This window comes from Cyprinodon tularosa, unplaced genomic scaffold (genome assembly GCF_016077235.1).
Source record: "Cyprinodon tularosa strain WSP-4 unplaced genomic scaffold, ASM1607723v1 ctg29, whole genome shotgun sequence".
NCBI classification, from domain to species: domain Eukaryota; kingdom Metazoa; phylum Chordata; class Actinopteri; order Cyprinodontiformes; family Cyprinodontidae; genus Cyprinodon; species Cyprinodon tularosa.
This window is the reverse complement of record NW_024038996.1, coordinates 579,353-596,355: the sequence shown is the minus strand read 5'-3', so window position 1 is coordinate 596,355 and position 17,003 is coordinate 579,353. Positions and strand designations below refer to the sequence as shown.

Genomic DNA, 17,003 nt, shown 5'->3' with positions numbered 1-17,003 from the left:
ATAAGGGCTGTTCTTCCTCTAAATCTATCATGCCTTGTCTTCGCCGTATCACCTGTTGTCAGTCACTCACAATTTCATAATTTCTGCTTATCATGGCCCTGGTTATTCTAACTCCATTATGAATGATCTGTCTTGTGTCAAATTTCAGGGCTAACGCCATCTGTGTTCCTCAGCCGCTGGACTCCCTACTGGACTCCCTCCCTGGGAGGATCTGATGCTGAACTGCCTAATACATTGCTTCAGTTGCTCCTTCTCACCAATCAGACCACCGCAAACCCATTACTGTACATTCCCCATCCTCAGATGCCTGCTCAGGGCTATCCACTCTGGAAACCTATCATCCTAGACTAAATCTCTTCTCTCCAGCACCTTTCTCTTGGCCTTCTACTTTTTTCTAAGAATAGGTCAAATTACATCCCAGTCTCTCTCTTTTGACCCAACTAAAGATATGCCTAATCTCAAAATGTTCCAGGATATTTATGATATTCACCTGAAATATTCCAAAAGGAAAGGTTCCAGCACTATCTCTATTGCTTGTATAGATGGGCCCTTCTTTCCGTTAGCTGGCATGTTAAAAGTAGCTCTAAAACACCTCAGAATAAGCCCACATTAGCTTCCTCTTTTTATCAATCCAAAGGGGTCCCATGTATACTGCTTGGTTTCTCAATTCAGTTCAATTCAGTTTATCTATTTAGCGCCAATAAACAACACGTCATCTCAACACATGCCATGTAAAGGCAATTTACAATTCACCAGATCATACAGTCAACTTGATTGAAAGGTTTCTATCTAAAAGAAAACCAGTTGAATACATTGACTAACTGACTTGAAAGCAATCCCTCACACTAAGCATGCTTGTAGTGGAGAGGAAAAACTCCCTTTTAACAGGAAGAAACCTGTTACAAAAGGCAACTGTAAACCAGCTCCACATGGAGCCCCTTCCAGGAAACACACAGGCAGATGAGCTCCAACCCAGCTCCCATGTCAAAGGATGAAGAGAGCACATCCAGCCAGTCAAAGTCAGAGAAACAGGACTACACTGAAAACAAGTCGATCTTAAACATCTATAAACAAAGCTGTTAAAGGTAGCAGTACAGCTGGTATTTCACTCCAGGATGATGTCACATCCAAACAGGAACGGACCAGATGAAGCTACAATGAGAAAAAACAGAGAGAGCATAACGTTAGAGATTGAACTAACAAATTTAGTAGAGTGGGAGAATAGAGATAGAATGAAGCAGAATGATAAAATGGGGTGCCTATGCCCTTCAGAAGTCTAAGCTTATAGCAGCATAACTATAGAGATAGCTCTGGATAACCTGAGCCAATCTAACTATAAGGTTTATCAAAAAGGAAAGTATTAAGGCCTACCCTTAAAAGTAGACAGGGTGTCTGCCTCGCAGACTAAATCTGGTAGTTGGTTCCACAGGAGAGGAGCCTGATAACTAAAAGATCTGCCTCCCATTCTACTTTTAGAAATTCTAGGAACCACTAGTAAACCTGCAGATTGAGAGCGAAATGCTCTGTTAGGAACGTAAGGAACAATCAGATCTCTGATATAAGATGGAGCTTGGCCATTTACGGCTTTATATGTGAGAAGGAGGATTTTAAATTCTATTCTGGATTTAACAGGAAGCCAACGAAGAGAAGCCAGGATAGGAGAGATATGATCTCTCTTCATTTTCATCAGAACTGTGGCTGCAGCATTTTGGATCAGCTGAAGGCTTTTAACTACAGTTTGTGGACTTCCTGATAGTAAAGAATTACAATAGTCCAGCCTTGAAGTAACAAATGCATGGACTAGTTTCTCAGCATCACCCCTGGACAGGAGATTTCTAATTTTTGCAATAGTCCGCAGATGAAAGAAATAAATTCTAGAAACTTAATTGATATGGAATGTAAATGACAGGTCCTGATCAAAATAACACCAAGATTTTTTACTTAATTATCAGAGATCAGTTCAATCCCATCCAAATGAAGTGACTGACTAATCAGCTTATTTTTCAAAGACTCTGGTCCAAAGACTACGGTATAACTTCTGTTTTGTCTGCATTCAGAAGCAGAAAGTTAAGAGTCATCCAGGTTTTTTGTCTTCAAGACATGCCTGTAATCTACAGTATGTAAGGGGTTAGCTTCATATGGATTTATCGACAGATATAGCTGAGTATAATCAGCAAAACAGTGGAAATTAATCCCATGCTGTCTAATAATTCTACCGATTGGGAGCATATATATATATATATGAGAATTGGTCCACGCTTGAGCATGAGGAAGATTTATCATTAACATGAACGAACTGCAATCGGTCACATAGATACGATTTAAACCAGTCTAGTGTTGTCCCTTTAATTCCTACAAAATAATCAAGTCTTTCTAAAAGAATAATATGCTCTCAAATAACTCAAAACTACAGTGCCACTCAAGTCTAAAATAAAAAAAAAAAGTTGTCTAAGTCTAAGACTCAGCCAATATTCAGGCCATTCATTCAGAATAAGAGCGGCCACATCTGCAGCTACTCAAGGTATCACTACAGCATAGCTTCAACAGCTCTGCGCCTGGTCCTCTCCAGCTTTTGTCTCCCATAGTCACCTTCTTAACTCAGGGCTCAGTATCAGTGTTGTTTTCGTCAATGATGAGGATGATGGAATCATTTTGTTGACGCTCCTTCTTTTCATCACAATAATGAAAACTGACGAGCTAAACATGGATCTTTGATTAAAAAACATGACTAAAACATGACTAGTCATAGGTGTGAGTTTTCGTCACCAAGCAGAGACGAGATTAAATAAAAGTTGGCAGGTTTTCGGTCAGACTTAAAATGCATTACGTCTGGATTGCCATGGCATTACAAGGCAATTACGTAGGTTCTCTCTGTACTTTTTTTTCTATCAAAACCCTGTGAAATTTAAATCTATTTTCACCCCTGAGCAGTGGTAACAAAGCGGTAATTTTTTAGAAATAAATCCAAAATAGCCAAAGTAGAAAGAAGAATGTTTTTGTTCTTTGCTTTTTTGAGCAATGAAGATTTTATTGATCTGTGTGTAATGCATAATTCATAGTAGATCAGGAAGTCTTTGCTTTTGGATATAAACCTTGAATATCTAAAACCATTCCTTTATCATTCATTCTATTAGGTTGTCTGTCCTCTGTATTAATTAATAGGATGTGTTGAACAAGATCCGCTATTTTCACAGCTTGAGTAAGACACTATGTTATAAAGTAGAGCATTAATTCATAAAGTTTATAAGTTTATTTGAATTCTATAAATCAAAGTTTTCTGCTCAACAGCAATGATAAACTGCATGGCAGCATTGTATATACAGCAATTGTAGTATCTACGCAAGCACTGTCACTCTGGTAAATAATCTGGTTGTTATTTGAAATTGTAAAGGTTAACTTTTTTTGCAACATTGAACTAACTAAAAGTTGACTAAAACCTTTTTAAGTTTTAGTCGACTGAAACCAACTAAAACTATCACATATTGTAATGACTAAAATGGAACTAAGACTACGGTAATATTAGTTTTCGTCCTGTAGACTTAGACTAAATTTATGATGGCTGTCAAAAACAACACTGCTCAGTATACTTATCTATCCAACATCAGTTCACCTGATTTCAATCTGCTCATCATTCCCTTCAGCGCAGTTGCCCTCTCAGCGCACTTTCTGTGCACCTGTCCTCTGAGCACACCTTCTGCACACCTGTCCTCTCACCTGCATCACCTACTGATGCCGCTGATTCAGCCTATCATCATGGGAGAGCTGGTCTTCCTGAAGCCAATCCTCTTATAAGACGTCCCTAATTAAGTTCTACCTCATGATTCTCCCCTCCTAACCAGCCAATCTTCACCCACCGTCTCTCCAACTTCAAGACAAGGGCCCCTTGACCTCCTAAGCTATTGATCCAAGTTCTCTTCATCAATCAGTATCAAGTCTGTGCCGGGCCCGAGTGTCAAAGAACAGTTCATTCACACCAAATAAACTTTGACATTTGCATTTTCTTTCTCTGTGGGAGCCTCTCCAGGTTAAATTATAGTCTGTAATGTAAGTATGCATGTGTTTTTATTTGTTTGTTTTTTTAGGAAAGATTTCCAAAGTCCTAGCATGGAGATTGGAGATTTATTTTTCTTTTTTTGAGGAAGGTTTACAAACCTCTCTGGATGATTGGTCAAGCAGCTTCCTGTACTCACTCAATGCTGGTCCTTTACTGACATATTATTTGTGCGCAAATAAATATTGGACTTTTGATTTCCTTGCTCTGTTGAAAAGAGATTAAATATGTAAAAACTTAGAGGAAATGTTAGAAAAGGGTTAAATTGGTGTGCAGCAAGGTGTTCAGAGAGCAACCTTGAGAACCATGTTTTGGCTTGTTTTTTTTTCCACACAACGCTCTGTAGTGCTGACCTGATAAGAGTCTAAACAGTCTGTGAACAGGATGTGTCAGGCTCTGGGGGCATTCAGACTAATACATAGAAAAAACACATTGACAGAACTAAAAATACTTTATGTAGAAGAGCAGCTGTTTCTGAGTGCTTTCCATCCCACGCATATCTGCCATCATAAGGCAGACAAGAAATGTCAATATTTATGTGGGCAAAACATGACTTTTTAAAGGCAAAGCAGCATATTTCTTTATAAAACCATGAAAGTGAAGCTGAATCTCTTTCATAGTAATATGAAACAGATTTTAATCAGCTAAAGACATTTTGGAGAATCAAGCATCTGTGTAGCATAGACATTACTCAGCTGTGGGAGAGTTGCACCTGCTTAACCACAAAACTGATAACTCTTATCTCCATTCAGAAATTATATAAACTCATATATATAAACAGGCAAGGAAAGGCTGGAATTCAGTGCAGTTTTCTCTCTCATTAGGTGAAAGCATGAAGCTTCTTATTCTGGTAGCGCTGTTTGGCCTGAGCCTTGCTCAGCACAACCCCAATCTCAGAAGTGGAAGGACATCCATCGTCCACCTCTTTGAATGGCGGTGGGCTGACATTGCTGCAGAGTGTGAGCGCTTCTTGGGTCCTAAAGGCTTTGGTGGTGTTCAGGTATGTATTGCTGAACTATTGTTGGTAAATTAATAGCATGGTCATATTACAGAAATGTAAACATTCAAGCAAGAATAAATCATTTTCACGTGAGCATTATGTTTTGAAAGTTATTGTAAGAGATACAAAGCTAAAAATTTTATTTTTATCTAATTTCAGTAAGGAGTACTTTGGGGTTTTATTTTTTTACTACACAGACTTCCAAAGAATGTAGAGATTACTGCAATAACATTAAAAGTAATGCAATGTTTGGAACTTTGCTAAAAAGATACCATCAAAAACGTTCTCTATTTTTATTACTTCATGTATTTGTATATTTCCTTTTTTGCTTTCTCTACCTTTTTCTGCATCTATCTCCATCTTTTTAAAATCATAGATGGGATGCAGTTAACAAGAAACCCCAGAGAATTTTCAAAAACAGATTTCAACCTGTGTATGGCCAAATATTGAATTCTTTCATTAAAACAATCATAAATGGGTCTTTGGAAATAAGAGCTTTAACAAGCTTTTAGCCATGCTCTGCATCTTTATAACACAAAATGTTTTTGTTACTTTTACTCATTACGTTTTACCCAACTAAATTAACTCGTCAAATGTTCATTTTTAAACCTCATAAATGTAATCACTAAACAGTTAAATTTGCGCCAAAATGTGCTTGATTTCATGAGTATTCTGCATAATAATTAACTGTTTTGTAAAATGCATATCTGTTTAGCAAACTGTTGGACATAATATCCCTTGCAATCTGGGAAAGCAGAACATGCCTGTCAGGTTCTATGTAAAATCCCTGTTGAGGCTTGAGTCTGTAATGAAACAACCACTTCAATTCATACAACAGCGAGGCTCAGCCTCTCATGTGCTTTATGGAGCAGGGGTGGGTTGGGGCGGGGCATGAAACTGGCAGCTCATTGCTTATTGGCAGAACACCCTGAAAGACTTTTTGACTAACAGTGGCCAAACAGAGGGGGAGCCAGATGAGAGAAGATAAAGCGATTATTCAGTCAGAACAGCCGTCTTGTGCTAAACTTTTGCCGTGGTCTCTGGACTTCATTATTTCAGAGAGCTTTACTAAAGCTACTTTTACCCATTGTACTACTGTGCTTTATGCATTTTAAAATTCATTAATGCAATACGTTATGCTTTGAAATTAAGTAACACCATGTTTCAAAAACTAGCAGCTACCCCTGGTTTTACAAGCTGTATTCGATAATACACACAATTATTAGAAAAACGGAAATTGCTCAAGGGTACTCCCTTTAATGCTCCATGATTAACAGTGGGTTACTGTTTTGTGAGAGATTGTGTCTTAATGGGAATAATTGTCTACTGTGTTGTTCAGATTTCTCCTCCCAATGAGCACATTGTTCTGGACAATCCCTGGAGGCCCTGGTGGCAGAGATACCAGCCAATTAGTTACAACCTGTGTTCAAGATCTGGCAGTGAGGCTGAACTGAGGGACATGATCACCAGATGCAACAATGTTGGGGTAAACTACTTTTTGTGATGGCCGATGTATATAATAACGTGTCTGTTTAAAGTCCTTTCATCACAGAGAAGTAAGCTTGGGATTTTGTGCAGACTATCTTACTAGTGTCTACTCACAGGTCAACATTTATGTGGACGCTGTTATCAACCACATGTGTGGATCTGGCGGTGGAGAGGGTACCCATTCTTCCTGTGGCAGCTGGTTCAGTGCATCCAAAAAGGACTTCCCCAGTGTTCCCTACTCCTCTTGGGACTTCAATGACAATAAATGCAGGACTGGTAGTGGTGAAATTGAAAACTATGGTGATCCATATCAGGTACACAAACTCCAAGGGAATAATAAATGGCAGGTGAAATAAGCATTGAACACAAAATCCTTTTTCTCAGTAAATATATTTCTAGAGGTGCTATTAATATGACATTTTCACCAGATGTAAATACATTTCAGTAACTGTTTAATACCTTTTCCCTTTGGTATTCTACCTTACATTATTACACATAACTTAATTACTGGACATCTATGATTAGTTTTTTTGTATGTGTTGATTGCATGGATTGTTACCGACATTGTCATGATGGGTTCACTGAAGGAGACCCAGTTATGCAGAACACCACTGACGGACACAAGGATGAAAAGTTGAACAGTTTATTAAAGCACAAAACACACAGAATGTACTGATTCTGGTTCGGGCCTGGGAACTGGTTCACCGGAGTCTGCGTGAGAGACAGCACAGTTAGTGACTGCTGACAGGGTTTGATTTCCACTGGTTCACTGATTGTACCTTGAGGGTTCTTCAGGTTAACCTTGGGAGAGTCACTGTTGGTTCTGGAGAAGGGTTTGTCAGCAGAGTCCGTTTGCTGCTTCAGCGTCTCACGTCTTAGCTTGAACAGACCTTGGCTTAGATTTCCCAGCTCTAGTCCTGAGCTGCTTGGGGGTTCTCTGTGAATCTTCAGGGTTTGGCTCAGAGGGTCGGCTCGGCAGGTTAGCTCTTCCAGAGATCTCACAGAGGAGGCACGGGTTTCCTGGAAAACAGAGACAGTAGTTAGAATCCAGACTGGATTCAAAGTCATGGAGATACACTGAGGATCTAGGCTTTAGCGCTGACCAACTGGAACAACACTGCGGCGTTGAGGCAAGGTCTGAAGACAGCTTATATAGTGGATCCTCTGATGATCTTTGACGAGCTGCAGCTGTGCAGGAGGCTCCCTCAGAGGATCCACGGCGGACTCTGCTGGAGAAAGATGGGATTTCTCCAGCTCCCAACAGTACCCCCCCCCTCAACGACCGCCCCTTGGCGGTCCGGAAGAGGTAAATGGGCAGGAACGCTCGTACTCCTCGATGAGTGCAGGATCGAGGATGTACGAGCCTGGGACCCACTGGCGATCCTCCGGTCCGTAGCCCTCCCAGTCGACGAGGTACTGCCATCCGCGACCACGTCGACGGGAGTCCACAATGCGGCGCACTGTGAAGGCCGGATGGCCATCGACCTCCAGGGCGGTTGGTGGGGAGTCGGACGGTGGGCACAGAGGGCTCGAGGAAACAGGCTTGATCTGGGACACGTGGAAAGTGGGGTGGATCCGGAGGGACTGAGGTAACTGGAGACGGACAGCTGAGGGGTTGATAACTCGAGTGATCCGGTATGGTCCGATGAATCTCGGGGAGAGTTTTCGAGACATCCCCTTGAGGGGGATGTCTCGAGTGGAGAGCCATACCTCCTGGCCCTCAGAGTACTCGGGGGCGGGACGTCTCTTGGCGTCGGCGAAACGTTTTGCAGATGCTGAAGACTGGTTGAGTGTGGCGATGGTTTCCCTCCAGATCCTCTGACAACGACGGATGTGATGATTGACGGACAGCACCGATATCTCCCTCTCATCTGCGGGGAAAAGAGGCGGTTGATACCCGAGACTGACCTGGAATGGGGATTGTCCAGTGGATGCAGAACGGAGGGAGTTGTGGGCATATTCAATCCATGGAAGAAATTGGCTCCAGTCCACGGGGTTATTTGACGTGAGGCAGCGGAGGGTGGATTCCAACTGTTGGTTCATACGTTCTGTCTGACCATTCGATTGGGGGTGGTAACCTGAGGTGAGAGAGGGTTTGCAGCCGAGAAGAGAGCAAAAAGTATTCCATACCTGGGAGATGAATTGAGGACCTCTGTCCGAGAGGATCTCTTGGGGGATGCCATGAAGCCGGAAAACATGTTTAATTAGAAGTTGAGCAGTCTGGAAGGCCGTGGGAAGCTTTCTGAGGGGAACAAGGTGGCAGGACTTCGAGAAGCGGTCAACAATGGTGAGTATAGTGGACATGCCTCAGGAGACAGGGAGACCGGTGACAAAATCAATGGCGATATGGGACCATGGACGCGAGGGAACAGGAAGTGGTTGAAGCAGGCCAGAAGGAGGTTGGTGTGAGGCTTTGTTACGGGAACATGTGGGGCAAGCCAACACATACTCCTTTACGTCCCTGTGGAGAGTGGGCCACCAGAAGCGTCTGGAGATGAGAGCTATGGTTCTACTGACTCCTGGATGAGCAGAGAATTTGGCGGCATGCATCCACTGGATGAGACGGGACCTGACGGAAGATGGGACATAGGTACGATTAGAGGGACCGTTACCTGGATCGGGTTCAGTGGCCAGAGCTGAGTTGATGAGGTCAGTTATTTCCCAGTTGACCACCCCTACGGTACAGGAAGCCGGAAGAACAGGTTCAGGAGTCTCGGGATGATCGACGGAGTAGAGACGAGAGAGAGAATCGGGCTTCACGTTCTTGGATCCGGGTCTGTAGGAGATGATTAGGTTGAAACGAGAGAAGAAGATTGACCACCTGGATTGGCGAGGATTAGCTTGTTTTGTTGACTGGATGTAAGCCAGGTTCTTATGGTCGGTCCACACAAGAACCGGGTGCTCAGCTCCCTCCAGCCAATGCCTCCATTCTTCCAACGCCAGTTTGATAGCCAGGAGCTCTCGGTCACCCACATCATAGTTTTGTTCAGCGGAAGAGAGCCTACGGGAGAAGAAAGCACAAGGGTGTATTTTCTGGTCTGAGTCGAGCCTCTGGGATAGGACAGCTCCAACACCGGAATCTGAAGCATCCACCTCTAGGATAAACTGCTTCGCAGGATCAGGTTGAATAAGGACAGGTGCTCTGGAAAACAAGGATTTTAATTTTTCAAATGCTGCTTGAGCCTCGGGAGTCCACTGAAATGTGCGTTTAACAGAGGTCAGGGAGGTTAGAGGAAGGGCGGTCTGGCTGTAGTTTCTAATGAACCGACGATAGAAGTTTGCGAATCCTAAAAACCTCTGAACTTGTTTTCGGTTCTCAGGAACTGGCCAGTCTAAGACTGCCTTGATCTTGTCCTCTGAAGGTTTTACCTGGCCGCCCTCTAGCACAAACCCCAAAAAGGTGACAGAAGGTTGATGAAATTCGCACTTCTCGGCTTTCACGAACAGCTTATTCTCCAGAAGTCTCTGTAAGACAAGACAGACATGTTTCTTGTGTTCATCGAGGTTCTTGGAGTAAATGAGAATGTCATCAATGTACACGAAAACAAACACGTTGAGAAAGTCTCTGAGAACATGATTTACTAGAGCCTGGAAGCAGGCTGGAGCATTAGTTAAACCAAAGGGCATCACTAGGTATTCGAATTGGCCCAAGGGTGTCTTGAAGGCAGTTTTCCATTCATCGCCCTCACGGATCCTGAGGAGATGATAAGCGTTTCGTAAATCCAGTTTGGAAAACACTGTTGCACCCTGTACTGGTTCGAAGGCAGAGGCGAGAAGAGGCAGTGGGTATTTGTTTTTGATTGTAATCTGGTTCAAACCTCGATAGTCTAGACAAGGCTTCAGGGAACCATCCTTCTCCCCCACGAAGAAGAACCCGGCGCCCAATGGAGAGGATGAAGAACGAATTATTCCAGCAGCTAATGATTCGTTGATGTATTTTTCCATAGTTTCTCTTTCGGGCTTGGAAATGTTATACAATCTGCTGCTAGGAAGAGGAGCACCAGGTAAAAGTTCTATGGCACAATCGTATGGTCTGTGTGGAGGTAGGGACGTCGCACTGACCTTACTGAAGACAGTGGCTAAGTCATGGTACTCAGAGGGGACTGAAGAAAGGTCAGGAGAGTCCATCTCCCCCCCACCTCTAGGAGACCCCAACACGGGGGCAGCAGAACGAAGGCATGTTTTGTGGCACGTAGTGGACCATGATTCCAGATGACGTTTAGTCCAGTTAATGTGAGGGTTATGCTTCTCCAACCATTCGAACCCGAGAACCAGCGGGGAACATGCAGAGGGAAAAACAAAAAATGTTATTGTCTCTCGATGGTTACCTGACAGAAGTAGCTCGAGGGGCTGGGTTTGGTGGGTAACTCGATGGAGTCTTTTCCCGTCAATAGCGGATACACAAAGAGGCTGAGAGAGAGGAATGGTTTTAATCTGGAGTTGCTGGACGAGGTTAGAGTCGATTAGGTTACGTTCACAGCCTGAGTCGACGAAAGCAGAGAAGGAGAGGCTTTGATTATCACAAAAAAGCGTGGCAGGCAGTAACAGTCGAGGAGATTTCTTCGTGTTTATTTGGCCCGCCAGACTCCTCAGATCCTCTGGCGGGCCCCGGCTTTTGATTTAGCCGGGCAGGAGGCGATGAAGTGTCCACTCTCACCACAGTAGATACATAGTTTGCTAAGAAAACGCCTCTGTCTCTCCTCTGGAGTGAGCCTGGTGTGTCCCACCTGCATGGGTTCGACATCCCTTTCGCCCGAATGAGAGGCCTGAACAGGCAACGGTAGAGACTGGGGCTTAGACCTCTGAGTGGGCAACTGCTCTGTAGAGGGAGAACAAACAGTCACGTTATGTGAGGCAGAAGAAAATGTACTCTGCTTCTTAGAACTGTTTCTGGCTCGAATTCTATTATCTAATCTGATGGAGAGGCGAATTAGATCTTCGAGGGTGGCAGGTTCATCGAGGGTTGCGAGTTCATCTTTAATCTGCTCGTTCAATGCCATGAAAAAGGCTCCTTTCAAGGCGCTTTGGTTCCATCCGGAAGCTGCCGCCTTAACCCGGAAGTTAATTGAAAATTCAGCCACCGAAGAATTTCCCTGTTTAAGGTTGAAAAGAGCTCTAGAATCAATGGTTTGGTCAGTCTCTTGGTTGAAGACCTGGGTAAATTCAGCAATGAAATCAGAGTAATAGCAATTTAAACTGTCGTCAGCGGCAAATCTTGCCTGAGCCCATTCCAAGGCTCTTCCTGTTAACTGAGAGAGAATGAAAGTTATCTTCTTGTGATCCATGGAAAAACAGCCAGGGGAGTTCTGAAAGATCAACCGACATTGAAATAAAAATCCTTTGCAATCCCTCATGTTGCCAGAAAATCTTTCTGGGAGACTAGGACGGAACTCTGATGACGTCACAGCCTGTGACCTCGGAGGTGGGACTGGACCCGGAAATGATTGTGGTGCAGCATTAGCGCTGTTCAAAAAATTAGCACAACTCTGTAGCATTTGGTTATGAGTTCCAACTAGATGGTATAACTCACGGAGCGTTTGGGTTTGTCCCTGAAGTTGGGCATCCTGCTCCTCCAAACGGCGGGTAAGGTGATCTGCTGGGCCTTGAGTTTGGCCGCAGTATTCTGTCATGATGGGTTCACTGAAGGAGACCTAGTTATGCAGAACACCACTGACGGACACAAGGATGAAAAGTTGAACAGTTTATTAAAGCACAAAACACACAGAATGTACTGATTCTGGTTCGGGCCTGGGAACTGGTTCACCGGAGTCTGCGTGAGAGACAGCACAGTTAGTGACTGCTGACAGGGTTTGATTTCCACTGGTTCACTGATTGTACCTTGAGGGTTCTTCAGGTTAACCTTGGGAGAGTCACTGTTGGTTCTGGAGAAGGGTTTGTCAGCAGAGTCCGTTTGCTGCTTCAGCGTCTCACGTCTTAGCTTGAACAGACCTTGGCTTAGATTTCCCAGCTCTAGTCCTGAGCTGCTTGGGGGTTCTCTGTGAATCTTCAGGGTTTGGCTCAGAGGGTCGGCTCGGCAGGTTAGCTCTTCCAGAGATCTCACAGAGGAGGCACAGGTTTCCTGGAAAACAGAGACAGTAGTTAGAATCCAGACTGGATTCAAAGTCATGGAGATACACTGAGGATCTAGGCTTTAGCGCTGACCAACTGGAACAACACTGCGGCGTTGAGGCAAGGTCTGAAGACAGCTTATATAGTGGATCCTCTGATGATCTTTGACGAGCTGCAGCTGTGCAGGAGGCTCCCCCAGAGGATCCACGGCGGACTCTGCTGGAGAAAGATGGGATTTCTCCAGCTCCCAACAGACATGTCATGTCATGTCAATAGCACCTCTAGAAATATATTTACTGAGAAAAATGATGCCGTGTTCAATACTTATTTCACCAGCATAATACATACAAGTTTTTGGTTTCTTTTGGTGATTGTTAATATCAATGATCATCCATTCACCATGGTTGTTGCTTTTTATTTGTTGAAACTGGTGTCTTACGCCTTATAGGTGCGCGATTGTCGTCTGGTTGGTTTGCTCGATCTTGCTCTTGAGAAAGATTATGTTAGGGTAAAGGTGGCTGAGTATATGAACAAACTGATCGACATGGGTGTGGCTGGATTCAGAGTGGACGCTGTCAAGCACATGTGGCCTGGTGATCTGGATAACATTTTCCGTCGTCTTAAAAACCTTAACACCAAGTGGTTTGCCAGTGGCTCCAGACCCTTTATCGTCCAGGAGGTAAGCTTTGATAAAACTGCAAACTGAAAATTTGACATCACCTGGAATATTCCTGCTTTTAGCTTGTTAGCTTTACTATTGCTACTTTGGATTTATGAAAGAATGTCATGTCCTAGGTAATTGATCTAGGAGGAGAAGCCATCTCAGCTAATGAATATTTCAGTCTTGGAAGAGTGACTGAGTTTAAATATAGTGCCAAACTGGGAACTGTCTTCAGGAAATGGAATGGCGAGAAGCTTTGTTACACCAAGTATGTTGACTAATCCTTATGTTATTAATGGCACACTGTTAAAACATGAGGGATGGCTTGTTTTTTGTAACATCATAAATATTTTGTACATATTTTTTTGATTTATTAGTTTTATCAGTTTTGTACATAAATTATGGTTTTTCACCAATAGATTCTTCAGCTTATTTTGATATGTTCATGCCTCAAGGAACTGGGGAGAAGGTTGGGGCTTCATGCCAAATGGCAATGCTTTTGTCTTTGTTGACAACCATGACAACCAGAGAGGTCATGGTGCTGGTGGTGCATCCATTGTTACCTTCTGGGATCCCAGACTCCACAAGATGGCTGTGGGCTATATGCTGGCTCATCCTTATGGACAAACCAGGGTCATGTCTAGCTTCCGCTGGAACCGCAACATTGTGAATGGAAAGGTATCCCTTCCTTTTCTATAGTCATTTTCGAAGTGTGGTAAAATATGACACACTGGAACTGATTTTTGTATCATGCCTTTTAGGATCAGAATGACTGGATGGGTCCTCCCAGTTACAGTGATGGATCCACTAAGCCTGTTCCTATCAACGCTGACCAGACCTGTGGAGACGGATGGGTTTGTGAGCACAGATGGCGCCAAATCACGTTAGTTTGCAGCTACATTACAGTACATTTCCGAGACTATGAGAGTGTAAATATAAATTTCTTAATTTATCTGCCTTTTAAGGAACATGGTAATTTTCCGTAATGTGGTCAATGGACAGCCTTTTGCCAACTGGTGGGACAATCAAAGCAACCAGGTTGCCTTTGGACGTGGCAACCGTGGTTTCATCGTTTTTAACAATGACGACTGGTAAGTATTTATAATGCGAACTTAAAAAAACTTAAAAAGATTTTAAGGTGAGGTACCTGGCAGTGTCAATTGGGAATGGTAACTATAAAAATGGTTTAAAATTTTTTTACATGTATGTTTTAATAATTTATTAATCTCTTTTTCTGTTGTTCCTTAAAATAAAAGGTATATCCTAAAAATTGAAAGCAAGCCATTTTAAATTAATTTTTATTTTTTTTCCTCTTAAATAAATCAATGATGATATAAAGGTGACAATTTCAGTTTTCAATATCTACTACTGAATTATGTAAAAAAAAAAAAATGTTGTAGATCCCAAAGCTTGCATTATGGCATATAAAAGGCACAATATATTTATAGTTCAAATTTTTATATTTTGTATGTACTTTAGCCTTTGTAACTGGGATTCTAAATGATTACCTTTGTTATTGACAGTTAGTGTAAACAGTTTATAAAATATGTTTGCCCATTTTTTCCCCTACAGGGCCTTAGATGTAACCCTCAACACTGGTTTGTCTGGTGGAACCTACTGTGATGTTATTTCGGGCCAGAAAGAAGGATCTAGATGTACCGGAAAGCAGGTCAATGTTGGAAGTGATGGCCGTGCCCACTTCTACATCAGCAATACAGAGGAAGATCCTTTTATTGCTATTCATGCTAATTCCAAGCTGTAAACTGTTAACTCAAAATAAAGCTACTTAACCATTTGAAAATATATTTGAATGTTTGAGATTTTATCATTGTCTATCAGACTTTTGGAGCTGTTATAATTTATGAAAGTAACGTCAAAACAAAGATGCCCTGAAGACATATGAGACAGCATATCTTTCAGTGTCTCTTCTTTTAACATGAAAATCCAGCCAAAAATATGAAAGCATATTTTTCCAATATTTGTTTTTATGTCAGAAGTAAATAAAAAAAAACAAGAGTAAATCATAAAATATAAATTTCCTGCAAAAATGCACCATGAATAAAGTGAACTAAATTCCTCAGCTGAAACCTGACCGTAAGAGGATTAAGTCAACACAAAACATATTGCTGAATTTTTAAAAATTATCTTAAGGAATAGAAATAAAGTCAGAACTGTCAGCAGATTACAAAAAAATTCAGCTTTCAAAAAATACTTAAAAGTGCCAGCTGATGTGCTGGAGAATCATACTTTTAGCTGAAGAGTGATCAAGTTAATACCAAAAAAGGATCTTGACCTATTGATTGCTAACCTCCTTAAACTAGTGTGTTTACTGTAGTGTAAAGGTTAAGTTGGCTGAAAAGCAAACTTAGTAATTAGATACACATAACCAAAAACACAACATGTTTGAAATGTATAAAAGAAATGGCAGGCATACAAAGATATCAACAAATAACAATCAGAAAAAATACTTTAGAAACAACATTCTTCTCCAAAACAAATGTGGTAAATTATCAAGCATTTAAACTTTATTTTGGAGGAATTAATAACAATTTCAACCTGGAGAGACTCACACAGAGAAAAGCTGCAATAAGAAAAAAATATTCAATTTATTTATACAGATAACACAATCATATTCATATTCTTCAACATATTTCTAAGGAAGATCAGCTGAGTACTCATTGACTCTCCAATCCCTCGCACTGAGCATGGATGCAGTGACATGGAGAAGAAACTCCCTTTTAACAGAAAGAAATTTCCAGGAGAACCAGGCTCAGTGTGAGACGTAAAATGCCGAAGCTGACTGGGGTTTAAGGAGACAGAGGCAGATAAAGACATAAATTAAGTAAGTTCTTTGGCACTCGGGCCCTGGCAGAAGACTTTGATGCTTTGAATCAGCATTCAATGTATGAGTAATCTAGAAAATGATTAGTCTTTCCCCCAAAGAGAAGAAAAAGAGGGAAAAAGTGAAAGCATTTTTTGGATTTTATGCTACATGATGAGCAATAACCTAAGCGAAAGCCTAAATTGCAGTTTTGACATCACAAATGGTTTAACTTAACTGACGGTTTTAGCTTTCAAGCCTTACGTTTTTTAGTCAGTTACAATATTGAAATAACACATCTTTGCTTTATAATCTCCAATAACTTCAGTTTATAAATTTTGCCAAAGGGAAGTCTAAATTTCAAGGCAGAGAGTAAACAGTCGATCTGAAGTTAAAACACAATGTGTGGAATATGGAGAATCACTTTGAATGGATATGACAAAGCATAAACTGAAGAAATCAAAACTCACGGAAAGGAACAGGAACTATGTGAAATCAATGTTGATTCATCCATTAAAGCGTGCAATCCACTTATTATTCTGCGATGACATAATTTTATCAGCAAAAAGGGGTAGAAAATCTCCTTGGGATCCTGAAATTAAGGATCAGAGGATTTACCCTAATAAACAATAAGATACTGTGGGCTGGAGATGAATGAGAAACTGTGTTTCGCTTGTGAATGCAGACTATCCTTTCCTTTCCTCTTTCCTCTTTTTCTCCTGTGAATGGTTACACCTTTCTGCTGCAGAATGTGAAACCGGCCTACCCTTCTGCTTTGAGGACCGGAACATGCAGAGCTGACACCAGCTATACCTTGCACCTTCAGTGGGGATGTCCCTGACTCGCCTGTATGTTATTAAAGTCAATAAAGGCCAACACACTTCCTTTGTTTTTGCATCAGACTAATTCAGGT

At 41.9% G+C, this 17,003-nt stretch overlaps 1 protein-coding gene across 1 annotated transcript; it reads left to right on the top strand.

Moving 5' to 3' along the window:
• The first annotated feature begins 4,844 nt into the window (after positions 1-4,844).
• Positions 4,845-15,072, top strand: LOC119787206 (alpha-amylase). The gene is made up of 9 exons (XM_038290895.1): positions 4,845-5,051; positions 6,391-6,537; positions 6,656-6,853; positions 13,057-13,287; positions 13,404-13,537; positions 13,725-13,947; positions 14,031-14,152; positions 14,235-14,360; positions 14,842-15,072. The coding sequence occupies exons 1-9, from the start codon at positions 4,884-4,886 to the stop codon at positions 15,029-15,031; spliced, it is 1,539 nt and encodes a 512-aa protein (XP_038146823.1). The 5' UTR covers positions 4,845-4,883; the 3' UTR covers positions 15,032-15,072.
• The last annotated feature ends 1,931 nt before the right edge of the window (positions 15,073-17,003 follow it).

What these genes read in the sequence shown, in the direction of transcription:
- LOC119787206 (XM_038290895.1), top strand. Translation starts at nt 4,884, where the DNA reads ATGAAGCTTCTTATTCTGGTAGCGCTGTTTGGCCTGAGCCTTGCTCAG. An exon ending in AAGGCTTTGGTGGTGTTCAG is followed by an intron (nt 5,052 to 6,390) that starts GTATGTATTGCT and finishes TGTGTTGTTCAG; the next exon opens with ATTTCTCCTCCCAATGAGCA. An exon ending in GCAACATTGTGAATGGAAAG is followed by an intron (nt 13,948 to 14,030) that starts GTATCCCTTCCT and finishes CATGCCTTTTAG; the next exon opens with GATCAGAATGACTGGATGGG.